The sequence below is a fragment of the Ovis canadensis genome, chromosome 9 (assembly GCF_042477335.2).
Source record: "Ovis canadensis isolate MfBH-ARS-UI-01 breed Bighorn chromosome 9, ARS-UI_OviCan_v2, whole genome shotgun sequence".
Taxonomy (NCBI): domain Eukaryota; kingdom Metazoa; phylum Chordata; class Mammalia; order Artiodactyla; family Bovidae; genus Ovis; species Ovis canadensis.
The window spans coordinates 31,611,459-31,629,350 of record NC_091253.1 but is presented as its reverse complement, the minus strand read 5'-3'; the positions used below and the strand labels follow the sequence as shown (position 1 = coordinate 31,629,350).

Below are 17,892 nucleotides of genomic sequence, written 5' to 3'. Positions count from 1 at the left end.
ACCTATGGATGGGTGCTCATCTTTAAAGTTCTCCAACTTCACCTCATGACATCCTTCTCTTTGTCCACTAAGCTCTAACTCAGTAAGCTGGCTCTGTTTGGCTTTTCTCTTTCCATTCCTTGAAGAATCCAAACTTATTCCTGCCTCAGGATTTTTGCACTTGCTGTTCCCTCTGTCTGAAATTCTCTTCTGCATCCTTGCCTGGCTTACTCCTCACTCATCAGGTCTCACAATTTGTCTCTCAGAGGGGCCTTCCTCACTATCTGCTCCTGCTTCATCTCACTTGAATCTGGCAGTCTTGTCAGACACCCTCTCATCCTACCAGCCCATCAACTCCTGGAGAGCAGGAACCTTGTGGACCTTCTTCATGGCTTATCCTTGACTCTTGGAGCCGGATGCACTGTGCATTCTCATTGGGCATTTGCTAAATGAATGAGTTCTTGTCTGATTTTGGAATTTCACAGATCCAGTGCATTCTGAGGTTGTAATTGTACAGCAGGTGTCTTGTTTTTTAACCTAGTTGCTCTGTTGATCTCTTCCAGTCAAGTGTCCGGAAGGAAGCTATTTTCAAGATGAGCAGTGCGTTCCCTGTCCTGCTGGATTCTACCAAGAACAGGCAGGGAGCCTGGCCTGTGTCCCCTGTCCTGAGGGCAGAACTACCGTTTATGCTGGAGCTTTCAGCCAGACTCACTGTAAGTCCTCACGGGTCCTGCCACGAAAGAGAAACCCTACAGTGCCACACGAATACAGCAGGACACCTCAGCCTCGGTACTCCTGGAAGCTGGAGACAGACAGTTCTTCATTTGGGAGGGCTGTCTTTTGTGTGAGAGGATGTTTATTCAGCAGCATCACTGGTCCTTACCTGTCAGATCCTGGAAGCACTTCCTTCATGCACACCAAATTGTGACAACTGAACCGTCTCCAAACAATGCCAAGTATCTCTTAAATGGGGGGCAAAATTGTCTACCCTTGAGCACCTCTGGGTCCATAGCATAATCAAAGGGGCACCACCTTTGAATGTCTCTGCTCTGTTAAGACCCTAGGCCAGACATTTCACTAGTGTTGTCTCAGTCAATCCTCCCAATTCTCCTTTTAGATAAACATTATGAGCTCAACTTTTACGTGTAAGAAAGCCAAGACTCATCTGATGAAACTTAGCTAAAGTCGCTCAACTAGTGTGAAAGTCGCTCAAAAAGTGATATAACTGGCCTTTGATCTTGGTATTGTCTGATTCTGAAACTTCCGATTTTTGTAAGTCAGTGTTATCAGATTTAGAAGTGGAAGATGTTTTCCACCTACGGTCACCACCGCCGTATAGCTCATATTCCCTTTTTGGGCCGGTGGATCTGTCGGGTCTGTGTGTACAGCAGCCTTCCCGTATGTCATGTGATTTCACTCGGTCTATTTACTTACCAGTCACCTGGGGAGGGTTGGGTTTTCCCTCGCAGGGACCCATAACTTGCCTCGTTATACATCTGTTCATGATAGTCTGAAATGGTGTCAACGTGAGGCAACCGTGGCTACTACTATTTGAAATCTGAGTTGTGTGTGGAGTTGTAAAGTAGTTAATCAGAAGAGATCAAGTCCCCTTCTGTGATAGAGGAGATCTTCTTTGGTCAGGAGAGCACTGGAAATAGGGCGGTATTTCCAAGGAAGTAAGATCAGAGGAATTCCTGAGGCTGGAAGTCCGGCATCCCTTTTAGAGAAGAGATACTTCCCCGGGAACACAGCATCCTTCATGTCCACACGTGGGTTCCAGTCACTGCAGTCTGGGATGATGTGAGGTTCCGTCACACGGTCCAAGGGATCCTTTCTGGGAAGGGGTTCCCTGCCACATGCTGGTCCTTATTTGTGGAGGGCATGCTGCATACACACGCGGTGGGCAGCTGAGCAGGAGGTGGGGGCTCGGGACCCCTGCCCCAAACGCATTTGCTCCCCTTTGCTCCCCACTCTCCCTCCTACTGTTGTGACCTTGGCCGAGTCACCTCCTTTCTCTGAACGTCCACTTCCAGACATGGTGGATCAAGACCAGATACGTATTTCTATTATAAATCACAGTATCAAAGCCCAGGGTGGGCAGGGCAGGCTTGTATTACGTGTCAGATGCTGAGCAAGACACTGGGATATAACAGGAAGCAGACCCAGGTGAGGTCCCTGCCAGCTGGGGAGGGAGGCAGACAGCTGCGAACCAGTTGTTCTGCAGACTGATGGAAATAATCATCGCACTCCCGGCTCTGAGCAGGGGTGCGTGTCCAGAGGACAGAGTGTGACACTCGGGCATCAAGGGATGTCAAGGGACTTCCCTGAGGAAATGAGGACTGGGTGGCAAAGAGTTAACTCCCTGAGAACCGGGGAGAGCTGGGCACCAGGAGAAGAACCAGGGGGCAGAGTCGGGGTCGGGGTCCAGAAAATGGTATCAGAGCCGGTGGTATCCACTGATGTGGACACACAGGTGCAGCTGGAGGGTCAGATGGGTGGGTCCAGGTCACAGAGGCAAGCCCAGACTTTGTCCTTAAGTCAGGGTGGGGACACTGACAAGTTTGAGGCTGGGGGAGTGTGTCTGGCTCAGACATGGGACTTGGATGTCTGATCAAGGACTGGGAGCCAGGCAGATAGGGGACCCCAGAAGCACAACTCTGATAGTTTGGTTTTTTTTTTTGGCCATGCAGAGCCAGGGATGGAACCTCTACCCCCCTGCCATGGAAGCATGGAGTCTTAACCACTGGGCCGCCGGGGAAGTCCCAGTGACACTGATGGTTGTATTCATGTTTGGTTCCAGGTGTCACCGACTGTCAGAAGAATGAGATGGGCCTGCAGTGTGACCAGGACGGCCAGTACCGAGCCAGCCAGAGGGACAGGACCAGTGGGAAGGCCTTCTGTGTGGACGGCGAGGGGCGGAGGCTGCCCTGGACGGAATCAGAGGCCCCACTGGTGGATGCTCAGTGTCTAAGTATGTGCAGGCAGGCCACTCCTGGGGACAGGGTGTGCGATCCCACCAGGCTTTCTAAAATGAGAGAGACACACAAGATGTGTTTGTCCCCAACCTTTTATTTCGAAAACTTCTAAACTACGTAGGTGTTGAAAGATTAGTAGGATGAAAAAATATTCGTCACCCAGATCCAAAAATTGTTATTGTTTTGCTCTCTTTCTCTCTCCTTTAATCACTGGAAAAAAATATTTCCGACATCATGAAACCTCACCCCTAAGTACTCAGCCTCACGAGAAATGAATTTAAAAGTCGTTCATCTGCTGAGGTTTCCTTTCTTGTGGGCAGCTTGCCCCCAGAAGTGGTCAGTGTTTCTCCCTCAGTGGGATGTTAGGGGAAGACCCGAGGGCCAGTCCTTCTTCCAGAACTTACTTGCTGGGTGACCCAGGGCACATTGCTCAGCTTCTCTGAGCCTCATCACTCCAGCAGCCTCCTGCTCACTTCCTGAGACACAGTGAGGGTCAATATCATCCTATGAAAATGACAAACGTTCACTGAGCCCAGCTCTTCGATGAGATAATGGGTGCAAAAGCCCCGAGTGAGCCGACAGGTGTCCTACAGTCCCAAGTGTAACGGGACGGGGCTCAGAACTAGTTTAATCCCAATGGTGCCCTTTACGGGTCTTGTAATGCTGGGCAAGTCCCCTTCAACAGTTTCCCCATCTGCAAGATGGAGATGAAATGGCTTAGCAAAGAACTAATAAGTGCCAAAGATTTGTGCAGATGTGTCCATGAACAAACTTTCATGTCCATGGATAAAATCTCATGGCAAATCCAGGGAAAATCTTTATTGCTTTTTTCCACAATCCCTCCTCTTGGGCAGAAACAGCAGTCAGGGGATTTAGAGCTTTAAGGATAGTTAGAGCTTTAAGGACTCAGTTAGGCAGATCTTTGCTCTCTTTTACAAATGAGGGAGAGAACGTTCTCAGAGGGAAGGCCACTTACCCAAGGACCGTGGTGATGGCTGCTGTTCTGGGTGCTTGCATCTTAACTCCAGCCTTCTTTGCATCCCTACCACCAGCTCAGCTGTGTGGATTGTAACGCACACTTTGTAAAGCATTTCTTGGCTTGCTCTGGCCTGCATTCATCTGGAGCAGAAAAGCTCATTCAATCAGTGGCATCAGAAACGTTTACAAGGAACGCGGCTCAGCTTTGCCAACTTTGATGACGCCTCCCTGAGGTGCTGTAGGAATAGCCTCCAGATAGGTCCTCCGAATCTCTGGCTTCCTAAGCAAAGCTCCAAACTTACTCAGCACGAATACTGGAGACACAGTGAATGAATGGCTCTAATTATCTGGGCTTCTTCAGAACTTATGCTTCTTAGGTGGCTCAGTGGTAAAGAATCCATTTGCCAATGCAGGAGATGCTGAAGTCACAGGTTAGACTTCTGGGTTGGGAAGATCCTTTAGAGGAGGAAATGGCAACCTACTCCAGTATTCTTGCCAGGACAATCCCACGGACAGAGGAGCCTGGCAGGCTACAGTCCATGGGGTCACAAAGAGCTGGACACGACTGAGCGACTGAGCATGCACGATCAGAACAATCTCCTAAAGGGCGCCTAAAGGGGGGATTTTCCCATCACTTGAACTCCTGTGGCCGGTTTCCCAAGCTGTGGAGGAATCGTGACCAAATAGGGCGATGTGCCTTGATGCTGACCTTTAATGCTTTTCCCAAGACATCTGCAAATATGTTACGTATGTAAATTTGTAAATAACTATGAGGCATATGGGATATTACAACAAGAGGATGTATACATTTGCATCCTAACTCAGTATTCCAAGGACTCCTTGGTAATTCAGTTCATAGATTGTTTCCCTTCTCTTTGTCAATGAGTTTTTTCTTAGAGCTCTGCAATGTCGAGATCCCCATCACTGTGGTGTCTCTTAGGTGAAACCCAGCAGATTCTGTAAGTGAAGTGCTGAACTTACCGCATGTATGGCTCCTGAGACTAATTTAATTGGAAACTGAAAAACTTTTCAAATTTTATTTAGTCTCCTAGAAGGCTGTGAGCTTCTTGTCCATACCAACCAAGCCTTAGGGACACTGGGCTGAGTGTAAGATGGTATTTGCTGGACTGGAGCTTCTGGTCCCTATAAACAAAATATCAAGGAGTGCAAAAAATAAAGAAGAAAGGAGGAGATGGGAAGGGCTGATTATGGTCTGAGCACATGAACTTGGCCACTTCTAAGAACAACAAGGGCCACTTTGTAAAATGAGTTTTTCCCATCAAAGTTTCTGGAGGCTTAACGCCTGTCATTTCTATTATATTAATACCCACCTCTCCAATTCCCACTCCAAACACACATTTTCCCCCCTACACTTATTATGAAAACTGAGACCAGGTTGCTTAGGATGGCCTTGAATGTACTGACATGATGAAAATCAACTCAGACACGATCTCGTTTTTAAAGCAATGGGTGTGTGTGAGAATGAGGGCTTACATGTGTTGTGCTTAGTTGCTGAGTTGTGTCTGACTCAAACATATTTATCACCACATCTTCAAAAAAAATCAGTACTCATGTACTTCAGGGCTTATTTTTTGATAGTTACCTGTAAAATATTGGTGCTTTTGAGCATTTTGGCTTGTAAAATGAGTTTTGTTCCTTGAGAGCTAGTTACCTGCCATGGTTTCTTTGCTTGGTAAATGGTGAGTTCCAAGTTTCATAGCCTTGAGAAATTTTCTTTCTTTCTCCTCTCTTGTCCAGTTCCATGAGCTCGTGACTGTGTCATTGTGACAGATAGGAGCTCAGGTGTGTTGATGGGACCCAGGAAAACAGATGCTTACGTGTCATTTAGACAAGTGCTATCATGAAAATGTCTGAGCTACATGATGCATATTCAGACTTACCCGAACCCATGTGCACGTTTTGTCTTTTAAAAATAATTTACTTTTTTCCAGGAAGAGATCAAGTTGTTTAAAAATAAACATGAGATATCATTATAAATAAAATATTTTATTTGTATCATTATAAATAAAATAATTATGAGATATCATTAGCATTCAAAGATAAGGACAAGGAAATATAAATTTATGTAGAAAATCAGTATCAATGTGAAAAAGGGAATTGTGAGGATTAACATATATCAGATATTCTTCTTACTTCCAGACAATGAGATGAAAAAAAGGAGACATGATGAGCAATAGCTCTGTGTTTGCTATGAGTCAGCTTCTGGAACTACCTTTCAAAGGGAATTTGTCTTTTTGGAGCACCCGTGTGAGCAAATGCAATGGGTGGGAAGTGACTTCTTGACTTAAATCTCCTTCTGGCTTCTCTGCAGAGACCCCAGACTCTTCAGAGTCAAGTTTCATGGATATGCTTACATTTCAGTGATGCGGAAATTTGAGAAGCTTCCAGAATCTAAGGTGATCTTCAATGCTGATGTGGCTGTAATGGTCAGGTCTGAAGTTCCCAGTTCTGAGCCCTCACTGATGCAGTGCTTGGCAGGTGAGGGGCAATGGGGGGCCGGGCACATGGGTGGTGCCATAGGAATACATGGTGCTGATCTTGCAAGACATGTTAAGCACAACCTTCGAGATCATAATCAAATATACTTCTTCAGAAATACTCTGTAAATCAACTGATTTCCAAAATGTACATCTAACTCATCATTTTAGTTCTGAGTTTATAGTGCATCTGCTGCCTGCCAAGAATGAGGCTCGGGCAGATGTTAAGGGAGAAGCCCTGAGGGACATTTGTTCTTTGCAGAGCATTTAGTCCAGCTCAGGAGATGCAGCTGTCTATTTCAAGGGTGAGGCCAGAGATGAATAATAACAATTACCACATATTGAGCATTCATCTTTACAAGAATTTTCTCATAATCCTCCAGTCCTCCACGAGTAGTCATTGTTACTGTGTGTGTGTGTGTGTGTGTGTGTGTGTGTGTTTGAGGGGCAGGGAGTAGGCGTCTGTGTCTGTCTGTCCTCTGTATCGCCTGAGAGACAGGTGGGTGACTGTCCCCTGGTTCTTGCAGGCTGTGCACTGGATGAGGCCTGCAGCTTCCTCACGGTGTCCACAGCAGGATCAGAAGTGTCCTGTGATTTCTATGTTTGGGCAAGTGACAATATCGCTTGCATGACTTCCGATCGGGTGAGTTGTGGCAGTCACATGGAAGTTCTGTCTTGTGTCTGTCCTACATCAGAAGTGCCTTCATTGAATCAATACCACTCTGAGCAGATGATGGAATGAGATTATCAATAAGTGGTCCCATGCTACTTCCATTTCTTCAAAATGATGGGATTTTGGGAAACTAAAACTGCAGGGGACTGGTGATGGCTCAGGATGAAGCTGACATAGGGACTATTCATCTGAGCAGCATCATTTCCTGATAGATTCATCAGGAGAGGGTCATAGGAATGAGCCCCTTCCCTCTGTCCCCCACCAGCTTATCTCACTGGGCAGCTTGGGTCACTGGACACACCAGGACATTGTCCAAAGTCCCAAATACCATCTGAGTCCTGGACTCCAGCATTCTTTCTCATTGTAGAAGTAAAACATGATTATAACTTTAAAAAGGAAAAGAAAAGTTAAGTATTAGAACCACATGAAATTGTTCTTTCTATAAGTCAAAGCTGATACGGTATCGGCAGTTTTAGCAGATCATGGGATCAGGGCTCCTGTAATCTGGGACCTAAAACTCAGATCCTTCCCACCTGCAGGAATGTTTCCTGCTTAAAGGCCTTTCTTCCCTCTCCATACCACCATGCGTTCAACAAGTTTGCTTTTTATCTAAAAAGCAAGAAGAGTGATTGCTTTCCAATAGCCTTTGTTTTAGCTTATGCCCTCCCCAAATTCCCAAAACTGAACTGGGAAACTCAAAGTTGGGTAACTTTGGAGGAGGCAAAGTACTAGAAACAAGACACAAATGAATACAGATTTACCCTACCAAACCCACATAGCAAGAGCGCTGGAACTAGAGATCAGAGATAAACGAGAATGACACGATTTACAGAAGTCAAACCTCCTTATTTTCAAGCTAAAGAGTCTTCCCCTGATCCTCACCACATATGCCAAACAAAGTCTTCCACAGGCTGGCCCCTGCCTCTCTCTCCCACCCACCACCTGCCTCCCATCCCTGTAACAGACAGTCCCTGAAAACCACTGGACCTAGTTAATCAAAACACCTGTGGGATCCCAGGTCTCCATCTCTGCCATATCCTCTGCTTAAAATCCCCCTTCTCTCGTTTCCATCTGACAAACTTTTATTTATACATCAGAACCCACCTGGATTCACTTTTTCTGGGAAAATTTTCTAGCTTCTGTTTCTCAATAGAATTAACCTCCCCTGATTGCCATCTCCCCAGAACACCTAAACTGGCAGTGTTGCCCAGGGGCTGTGTTTGGGAAATGAAATCCAAACGGGATTCTTATCCCTCCACTCCATAATCAGCTGTGTGGATTTTGCAATCAACTTATCCTCTTTAAGCATGTGTTTCCTTATTTTAAAATGCACATATCAATAACACCTACCTGATAGAGCTGTTCTAGAAGTTACAAGAGATAATCCTCCTCCCACCTCACACACAAAGAATTAAGCACTCCTTTTTCAGGGGTAATTATCTCCTCTTTTATGACAAGTATCTTTGCAGCTAACACTCTGGCTGGAATTTGCTGCTTGCCTGTCTGTGCGATCCAGTAGAAAGGGAGAAATTAAGGAGGAGGGTTCCTCTCTTATTTATCTCTGTAGCCCTTGAGCATAACCCTGGGTAGAGTTTGGTCAACGTTCGCTGAATTTATTATTACGTTAAATACCACAGGACTTTAATGGAGCTTCTTTCCATCTTCAGAGTGAAGACGTGTTGGGGACCTCGCAGACCACCAGCTTTGGAAGTCTTCAGTGTCAGGTGAAAGTGAGGAGCAGGGAAGGAGACCCTCTAGCTGTGTATCTGAAAAAGGGTAGGTTGATGAGCTGGATGGCTGGCAAGGGGGGCGGGGTGTGGAGGTGGCGGGGTGGCCCACTGGCTTCATGTGTTCAGTGTTCGGAGCTTCTTTCCCACAGGGCGAGTTTAGAGGGGGGCCACATTGCCCCTGGCCCCAAGGGACGGGGGAGGCCCCCCTGCTGGTGAGAGGCTGAATTGCAGAGCAGACACGAAAGCCAGAGGCAAAGTCAGCGGAGTCCAGCCCTGTGCCCCGTGCAGACCCATGAGTCTGCCTGTGATACGGGGGCATTCCCATGGGCCCTGAGCTCCTTGCAGCTGCCTGTACCAATCCTCCCTCTCAGGGAACTCCACCCCACCCCCTTTCCTCTCTATTCTCCCTGGAAGCTCACAAGCAGTCCAGGCCTCCACGCCCAGCACTCGGGACCGCCTCCCTGTGTAGTGCGCATGCGCAGTACCACTGAGCCGTCCCAGGTAGCGCTAATTGTAAAGAACCTGTCTGCCAAGGCGAGAGACATAAGAGACCCGGGTTCAATCCCTGGTTGGGAAGATCCCCTGACGTAGGAAATGTCAACCCACTCCAGTATTCTTGCTCAGTAACTCAAGGTAAGGCCGAGATTCTGCATTTCAAATAGCTTCTCAGGGGCGCCAAAGCTGCTGGTTCATGGACCGCGTTTTGAGTAGCAAGAGCTTCTCAAAATTTATAGTTTATGGCTCACTTCCCCAAACATCCTTTCATTCCTCCCCTCACAGAGATTCTCGGAGGAAGGTGAAAATGGTATCATAATCCCTGTTTTACAGATGAGGAAACTGGGGCTCAAAGTGATTAAGATAGTGGCCCAAGGTCGTACTTATTGCTAGAAATCCGGGATCTGGGTTTGAGCCTAAGTGTGTCTGAATCCCCCATGTGGCCTCACAGAGGGGGGCGGCCTCACACAGGGTGACACTTCTTGGTCACTGTAGCACGTGTGGGAGGAGCGGTGGGCCTCTCCCAAGAATCCTATGACATGCATATTTCTACCCTGTCCACGGGGTCACAATTAGGCTCTGCCCGTGAGCTGTGATACCTTTGCTAGTCAGGGCTCCCTGGCCTCGCTTCCTGCGGTTTAGGGTGAGGGGCTGGAGCCCTCCTGATGGGTTGACCCCGGCCCTGCTGCCGCCAGCTCTGTGATCTTGGGCAGGTTCCTTGGCATCGCAGGCTGCTGTGCGTGCATTAGTCAAACAGGAGTTGCAGGTGGACCGAGGTTGTTGGGAGGTGGGAAAGAGGGTGCTTTAGAATGATGCGATGCTTTTTAAACAGTGTGAGGCGTGTGGTGAGGAGCTAGTGCAAGTGGAGGGTTCTACCATCCTTTTCACTCTTGCCAGTGGTTTCCCAAAGACCCAAGGCTATGGCTGTGGACAGGAAGACAGGGCAGGGAGCCTAAGCGAGGACTAGGGGGTTGGAATGAAGGTGGCAAGCGTGTCACTCCCCTAGGTCCTTGGCTCTGAGCAGGCAGCCTGGCCACCAGAAGCCACAGACTTGCTCTGTGAGCAGCTGGCATTTGCAGAGAGGATCGGTAGGCCCGGGCCCAGTGCCTCAGCTGACCTCGGTAGCAGGCCCAGTCCATGGCAGGGACAAGCGACTGTGTCCTTTTGTCTCTGGTCCTTCTTTAGCCTAATACCTCCATCCTGTCTTAAATGAGAGCTCCCCTGGGAGAATGGAGTCCAGCAGGGCTCTGTTTCCTCTGATCTCGGGCCAGGGTTTTAGAATTTCTGCCCCAGTGTTTATTCCAATTATTTTTACTACCCGTTTTGAAAAATGACAGCGCACAGAGATCATTTTCTGAAAAAGAAAACCCAAATAAAACAAGTAACCCCTCTCAAAAATGTTCTTGAAAACTCTACTTTGGCCTTTTATCATTTTTTAAAAATGCAATTGTATTTCTTCTTAAGTGTTTGTTATTTTTTTCTCATCTCCTGAAAGTTTATACTTTGGAGGAAAATTGCAAGGGAAATTGTGGAGCTTCTTTGCTGCCAAACTAAATCAAGGACAGAACTGTTTTCTGTCCTTTTTTGTTTTGTTTTGTTTTGCTTTTTATTTTTTCAAGCAGAAGACGCACAAACCCAGCCATTCTGGATTGTGGTGTAATGGAAAGAGAAGGGAGGTAGGGGTAAACTTGACCTGAGTGTAGACTCACCTCCAACTTACTAGTTCTTTGATCAGGAATGCCTTCTTTATTTTACTTTCTGTAAAAGTGGGAATACAGTGCCACAGTTGAGGTAGAAAGGACATGGTTTCTGAAGGTCTCTTGAAAACTCCGTGGCCCCCAGTAGGTAGTCAGCATGTCCATCCACACGCTGGAGCTTAGGGGACCTGGAAGATGGAACAACTTGGCTTGTCCTTCAGGGCCATCCTCTGCCCAAGTCCGTGGTCTTGACCATGGAGGAGGAGCCACATGCTTTTTCAGAGTCAAAGGGAGTCAGGGCCTGAGGGTTCCTTGGAGATTGTCTAGCCCTCGTTTCACAGAGGAAGCCTAGAAACAGGAAGCGTCTGATCACACTCCATCCAGAGGACCCAAGACTTCAGGCCCCGCCTCCCCCAGCTCGGGAGGATCTCCCAGACCTGCTCCATTGCTCAGGACTCGGCCACCGTGTGGGTGAACCGAGCACGGCACACCCCATATGTGTCTACCCAGCACCCTTGGTAGGATACGCACTTCAGCAGGTGCTGTGGATGCAGCTGTGATCAAGATCAGAATCACAGCTGATAGAGGAATTGACCCAACAAGAGCACTTCAGAGGGTGATAAGTGCTTTGATGAAAATGAAATAGGACATTGGGGTAAAGATGGATGTAAGGTACCTAGAAGAGACACATTCATGGAGAAGAGAGTGGAACAGTGGTTACTAGGGGCTGGGGGAAGTGGGATGCAGAGATAGTGTTTGATGGGGACAGAGTTTCGGTTGGGAGGATGAAAAATGTTCTGGCGGTAGATGGTGGTGATGCTGCAGATCCTGAGAATGTACCTTTTTGCCTTTGAACTGTACACTTAAAAATGGTTAAAATGGTAAATCGTTCGTTATGTATATTTCATGACAATTTAAAAAGGAAAAGAAAAATGGACATGAACTGCTTTGGGTGCTCAGCGAAGGAACTTCAGAGAAGGGGGATGTTGGAACAGAGGATGGGGAGGGGCCCACATGTCCATATCTCAAGGCAGGAGGTCCTCTGTGCAGGGCTGCGTGGAGGATGCCCTGTGAGCTGAGACGGGGCCCTACCATCCGGGCAGCACTCTCTGCAGGTGTGGAAATGTTCCATAAGTCTCTGCTGTCCAACATGACAGCTGGTCGCCACGTGGCCACTGGGCACTTGGAATGTGGCTGTTGCAACATGACTCTGGTGAACTGGAATTGATATTCGAGGAGTCACACATGGCTGGCTACTCACCTCTGACAGCAGGACTGGGCCCAGGAATCACAGCTGGTGTGGGAGCGGTTGCTGTCCCAAGTGGCTTAACCGCTGGGTGAAGGATGGCAGAGCCTTAGTAGAGGCACAGACAGAGTGCAAGAGAGATCGAGGATGAGAGGTGAATTCTAACCCAATAAAGCTGGGACATGGGCTCTTTAAGTTAAGCTGGGCTTTGGTGCAGGATGGGCCTGGCCCAGTTAGAGGGTAGTCAGGCAGCAGGGGCTGAGTGAACCAGGGCTTGGAGGAAAAGATGCTGGCTTCTTTGGACACTTGTAATATATCCGCTGAGTGTCAGCTAAGAGCCAGGTTCATGGATCAGCCTTTTAATTTCCAGTCTATCTTTTCATCCACTCAACATCATCCGCAAGGGTTACATGCCTGGTTACAGGAGGGGAAGCTGAGGTTTTGAGGACCTAAGAACTCACATGCCTGGGGTGCTGTGAAGATTTGCACTTGGGTCTGTCTGGTTCTGAAGTGTGCACTCTCGGCTGTAAGGTCTCCCCCAGCTTTAGGTGTGTGAGTTGGTTAAGACCTGGTGACCTGCTAGGCCACTGGAAGGTCAGGGTGATCCAGAGCACAGGCTCTGGTGTTCTTTCTGCCACCGATGAGCTGTGTAAACCTAGGCCAGACTGCTCACTTGCTAAGGCTCTCTTTCCTCAAATGTAAAATGGATATAATAATAGAATGGACATTTTGTCTCTAGTGAAATATATATGTATATATATCTGATTAAAACCCCTCATATTTGCAAAAGGATGCTCTAAAAATAACCGGGCTTATAGGAAAACTAGACTGAGGGACAGAAGAAACCCAAACCATGCCACTTCTAGCCAGAGGACTGACAAAAACAATAGCAGTCTTATTTAAAATGTTAGCAAAACTTAAAAAAAAAAAAAAAAGACATACTGAATCCATCACAAAGAAATGCTACCGTAAATGTGAAGGGCAGGGTAGCTTGATGGTAGAGGGAAAGGGGAAGGTTTGAGGATGCTGAGCTGTGGCAACGAGGGCCAGATAGATGCTCAAAGAGAAGGGAGAATTGCAGTCGTCACTTTGAAGACAGAGCCACTGGCCCGTCTAAGGCAAGAAGAAGCCCGTGGGCTGATGGGTATCGCATAGTGCTGTGTGTCTGCAGCTTGCTCTCTAGCTGCGTGTGTAAGTGCCGCATTGGCCTGTGGTTTGATGGCACAGGGCAGGGACACGCTGGGGACACTGCAGATCAACCAGTGTGACTCAGCATCGCAGCAGCCAACCTGCGTGTGCTGCAGAAACGCGCAGGGTGGCAGAGCAGGCCAAACCGAGCTCGAGAGCGCTGAGCGTGCAGTGAGGTTGTAAGTGTGTGGTCTGGCGTCTGTGTACAGTTAGAGCTCAAAAGATATTCACTGGTGATAAAACCATAATAAATGCCCGTTCTCCACATCTGCCCTGCAGACCCTCCAAGGTGTGGTGGGCGTTTGTCCGGGTCTTGGGGCCATGTCTCCATGCTCTGCACACACGGGAGGTCCAGGGCTTTTAGGACACAGAGGGCATCTCCCTGGACCGAACTCTGTACCTGTTGTGGTCAGAGGGCTCACTGTCGTTTGACCAGCACAGTCTGCATTCCTTTTACAGCTCGAAAAAGTTTATATTTCTGCTTTTCTCCCAGGCCAAGAGTTCACCATCACAGGTCAGAAAAGATTTGAACAAACTGGTTTCCAAAGTGCACTCTCTGGAATGTACAGCCCCGTCACCTTCTCAGCCTCAGGAGCCAGTCTGACCGAGGTCCATCTCTTCTGTCTTCTCGCCTGCGACAGTGATTCCTGTTGTGATGGCTTCATCCTCGTGCAGGTCCGAGGAGGTAAGGTGACAGTGGGGGCCAGAGCCTCCTCCCTCTTCTATGACCTGTGGTCTGTAAAATTTGAGGAAGGCATGGGGTTGCCAAAGCCAGTATGCACAGCACGGGGAATGTTGTAGGAAGCAGCAGGCATGAGGGGACCACCGTCATTTAGAAGGTGATATTTACAAAATGAGGGACAATTGTGACCCTTCCAACAGGTCATGTACTGTGCTGGCTGCTTCACATGGCAACACCACGTTTCTCCTTGCTGCTGTTTTCAGGGGAAGTATTTCAAGCTCCATTTTTACAAACTGAGAAACTGAGGCTCAGAGAATTTAAACCAGCTGCTCCTGGTCACCCAGCTTATGACTCATCCAAGTGTGTGTGGAGCTCTGCTGTGTACCAGGCTTGATACACATGGCAGCATGAGTGTCTGAGGCCTTGGGAGACTTGAGTGCAAAGGAGGAGGATGTCAAGGGGACTTGACGGTCAGGGAGGGCTGTCTAGAAGAGGAGAGGCTTAGTCCAGGCTTTGCAGACTGGGTAGTGTTTAGAGGGCTTCCCAGGTGGCTCGGCAGGTAAAGAATCTGCCTGCCAGTGCAGGAGACCCAAGAGATGTGAGTTTGATCCCTGGGTTGGGAAGATCCCCTGGAGGAGGAAATGGCAACCCACTCCAGTATTCTTGCCTGGAGAATCCCATGGGCAGAGGAGCCTCGTGGGCTACAGTCCATGGGGTCGCAAAAGAGTTGGACACGACTTAGTGACTAAGCACGTGCACGCGTACAGTGTTTAGAGGCGTGTGCATAGGCACACCTCGTTTCCCTGTACTTCACTTAGCGGTGCTTTTGCAGATGCTGTTTTTTACAAATGGAAGGTTTATGGCAACGCTGCATCAAGCTAATCTATTGGTGCCATTTTCCAGCAGCTTTTGCTCACTTTGGGTTTCTAGGTCACATTTTGGTAATTCTTGAAATATGTCAGGTTCTTTCATTATTATTTAACTTGTTATGATGATCTGTGATCAGTGATTTTTGATGCTACTGTTGTAAAAAGATTACAGCTCACTGAAGACTCAGAAGATGGTTAGCATATTAAAGTACTTTTAAAGTACGGTACGCACGTTGTTTTTTTTAGACGTAATGCTATTGCACACTTAGTAAACTACAGTACAGTGTGAACATAACTTTTATATGCACTGGGAAACCAAAAATTCATGTGACTCACTTGATTGCAATATTCACATTGTTGTGGTGGTCTGGAGCCAGACCCGCAATAGCTCTGAGGTGTGTCTGTATATGTCTCTATATCAGCCTATATTTAGAAACCCTGCAATTCAAATCCAGGATGACTTCTGCCTTCTTTAAACTAAATGTTTTTTCTGAGGACACCACAATTTCTCCAGACGTCCAATTACTCAGCAGACCATAGGGTTTTTCAGGTTGGAAATGTTGATTTCATTTTCCTTGGGATCATATACGGAATAATTATTTTGTTCCATGGAGCCATAATCGCACACAGTCCTTTATTTTCCATGACATTTCTGGCTAGCAGCTTACCCGCCTTCCCCTCCAGTGTAACCCTGATCTGTGAATTACGTGGGTTTGAACAGCGACCTTGAAATGCTGCAAGTTAAGCTTTTCTTCAAGACACACATCAACCAGCAGGCAGATATGTTTCCCAATCTTGTCTGATGGGCAGACCTGGAATTTTAACTTGTGAAGTTTGGCTGGGTCTGCTCGTGACCAGGAACAGAATCCTCTTCCTGCTGTCTGGCAAGGCACTTAATTTCTGGAACAGTCTCCCTGCTCCCTAGTCCCCTCCTCCCGGGCAAGGCTCCCACCCCCGCCAACCTCCCACCCTGAAATGTCTTTGTTTCTGCTGATAATTATTAGTGAAAACTCATGAGACTTCCAGACCTATATTCATGAGCCTCCTTGTACCTCGACAAGTAGCTGAAGCCACTGGGAAGTGGGGTTCAGCGACACTTGCGTGGCCTGAGGCTCCTGGCATCTAACTGAAGCCAGCCTGCAGGATCAGCAAAGTGATTTCAAATCTCCAGCCGGCTCCCACCTCTCAGACACCTGCAGTGCTCACTGAATGCTAGTTAAAGAAGAAAGCAGCCCGCGTTTCTCTTCTCAGCTCTGAGGGGCGGAGGGAAGACACGACCTGCCTCTTGTTTAAGTCTGTGATTCTCGTTCTTGGTTTATGAGATGGGCAGCCACAGAGCTCAGGTTCCTCTGGGCTCTCTGCAGGCTCTTATGTATCCCTGCTGCCCCGTGCTCCAGCTGGGACAAACCAGCCTCCCTTTCCGGGCCTCTGTTGCCCCATCTGTGAGATGAAGCGGCCTCACCAGCCCAGGGATTCTGGGATTCAGCTGTGCGTTCACTAACATCACGGGTGGTGATGTTCATAAGGGTTCGTTCCCAAGTGCACCCCGCCTCCACTGACCTGCACAGACTGTGGAGTCAGCACCTCTGTGATTGGTGCTGAGGAACAAGCATTTTCAAAGCCCTTTCTGTGATTTTGATATGATGGTTTGAGAACCACCGAGTGAGTTAGTGGGTCCCTGAGCTAAACGTTCACCACCGAGATGCTGCTGACAGTAACGATGACGGTGATTTTTAGCGACTCAGGTAAAAGTGGGACAGGAGAGAACAAGACGCCAAATTTATAAGCCGGGCATTGGTGAGTCATCTATTTTGGAGCCATTTTGGTGAGAGAAGTTTGAAGCGTTATCTGCATTTGGACATAAATTAGGATAATGGAGATGATGGGAGATGTGAAGTGGTGTATTTCCATTTTATTTTCCCCCAGGAGAGTCTGAACAACTACTACCTAATAGGATTATGTATCCAAATGGGTATATGGTATATAAATTATATACCATATAATGGTATGTATGGCATAAATTGTATACCATGAAATGGTGTATATGGTATAAATAATATGCCATGTAACGGTGTATATGGTATAAATTATATACCATATAATGCTATATATAGTATATAAATTATATAAATTGGTATATAGTATATAAACTTATTTGGTATATAAATTACTTAATTTCTATAATTCAATAAATTTAAGCAATGTACTTATATGAGGCCTAATTTCCTCATCTGGAGAAGGAGATAAAAAATAATAAGAATTAAGAGAATTAATATTCTTAAAACACTGACCATAGGGGCTGACATGTCACAGGCATCCATCCCAACATTTGATTTACCTTTATTGATCTAACTAAAATCACTATCAAATTCAGTTAGGGGGCAGGTAGGTCTTTCTGCTACTAAATAAAGTCATAACATTGGGGCAGCTCTTTTAAGAGTCAGAGTTAGAAGATATATTCAAGACAAAGTAGTCCAATGGTTTCCAACTGCCAAATCTAGTAATGGATCCTCTCTATGCATCCCAGGGACATGGGTGCTCAGCCTTGGCTTGCATCTACCCAGAGATGAGAAGTTCATTTCCTACCAGGAAGGCTTGTGCCATGAGTGTACAGCTCCTGGATGTTAATGGTTCTGTACTTTCCTCTAAATACTCCTTCCTTGGACTTCCTTGCCGGTCCAGTGGTTAAGACTCTGCCTTCCAGTGCTGGCTGTGTGGAGTCAATGCTTGGTCAGGGAACTGAGACCCCACATGCCACATGGTGCGGCCAGAATAATAACAATAATATATAAATTAAAAAAATAATAATCCTGAGCTCTTCAAGATTGATTGTGTGTGTGAGAGAGAGACACAGAGAGAATGCGAGATGGTGCGGGGATGGG

The 17,892-nt window shown here is 47.3% G+C and overlaps 1 protein-coding gene across 1 annotated transcript in view; it reads left to right on the top strand.

The window, feature by feature from the left end:
- TG (thyroglobulin) overlaps nt 1–17,892 on the top strand; it is a 231,795-nt gene that overhangs the window by 47,167 nt on the left and 166,736 nt on the right. The window contains exons 21-26 of the mRNA XM_069599831.1: nt 543–692; nt 2,780–2,950; nt 6,315–6,431; nt 6,958–7,073; nt 8,771–8,879; nt 13,953–14,144. Coding sequence (XP_069455932.1) covers nt 543–692; nt 2,780–2,950; nt 6,315–6,431; nt 6,958–7,073; nt 8,771–8,879; nt 13,953–14,144 — 855 coding nt within the window. The remainder of the gene's footprint in view (nt 1–542; nt 693–2,779; nt 2,951–6,314; nt 6,432–6,957; nt 7,074–8,770; nt 8,880–13,952; nt 14,145–17,892) is intronic.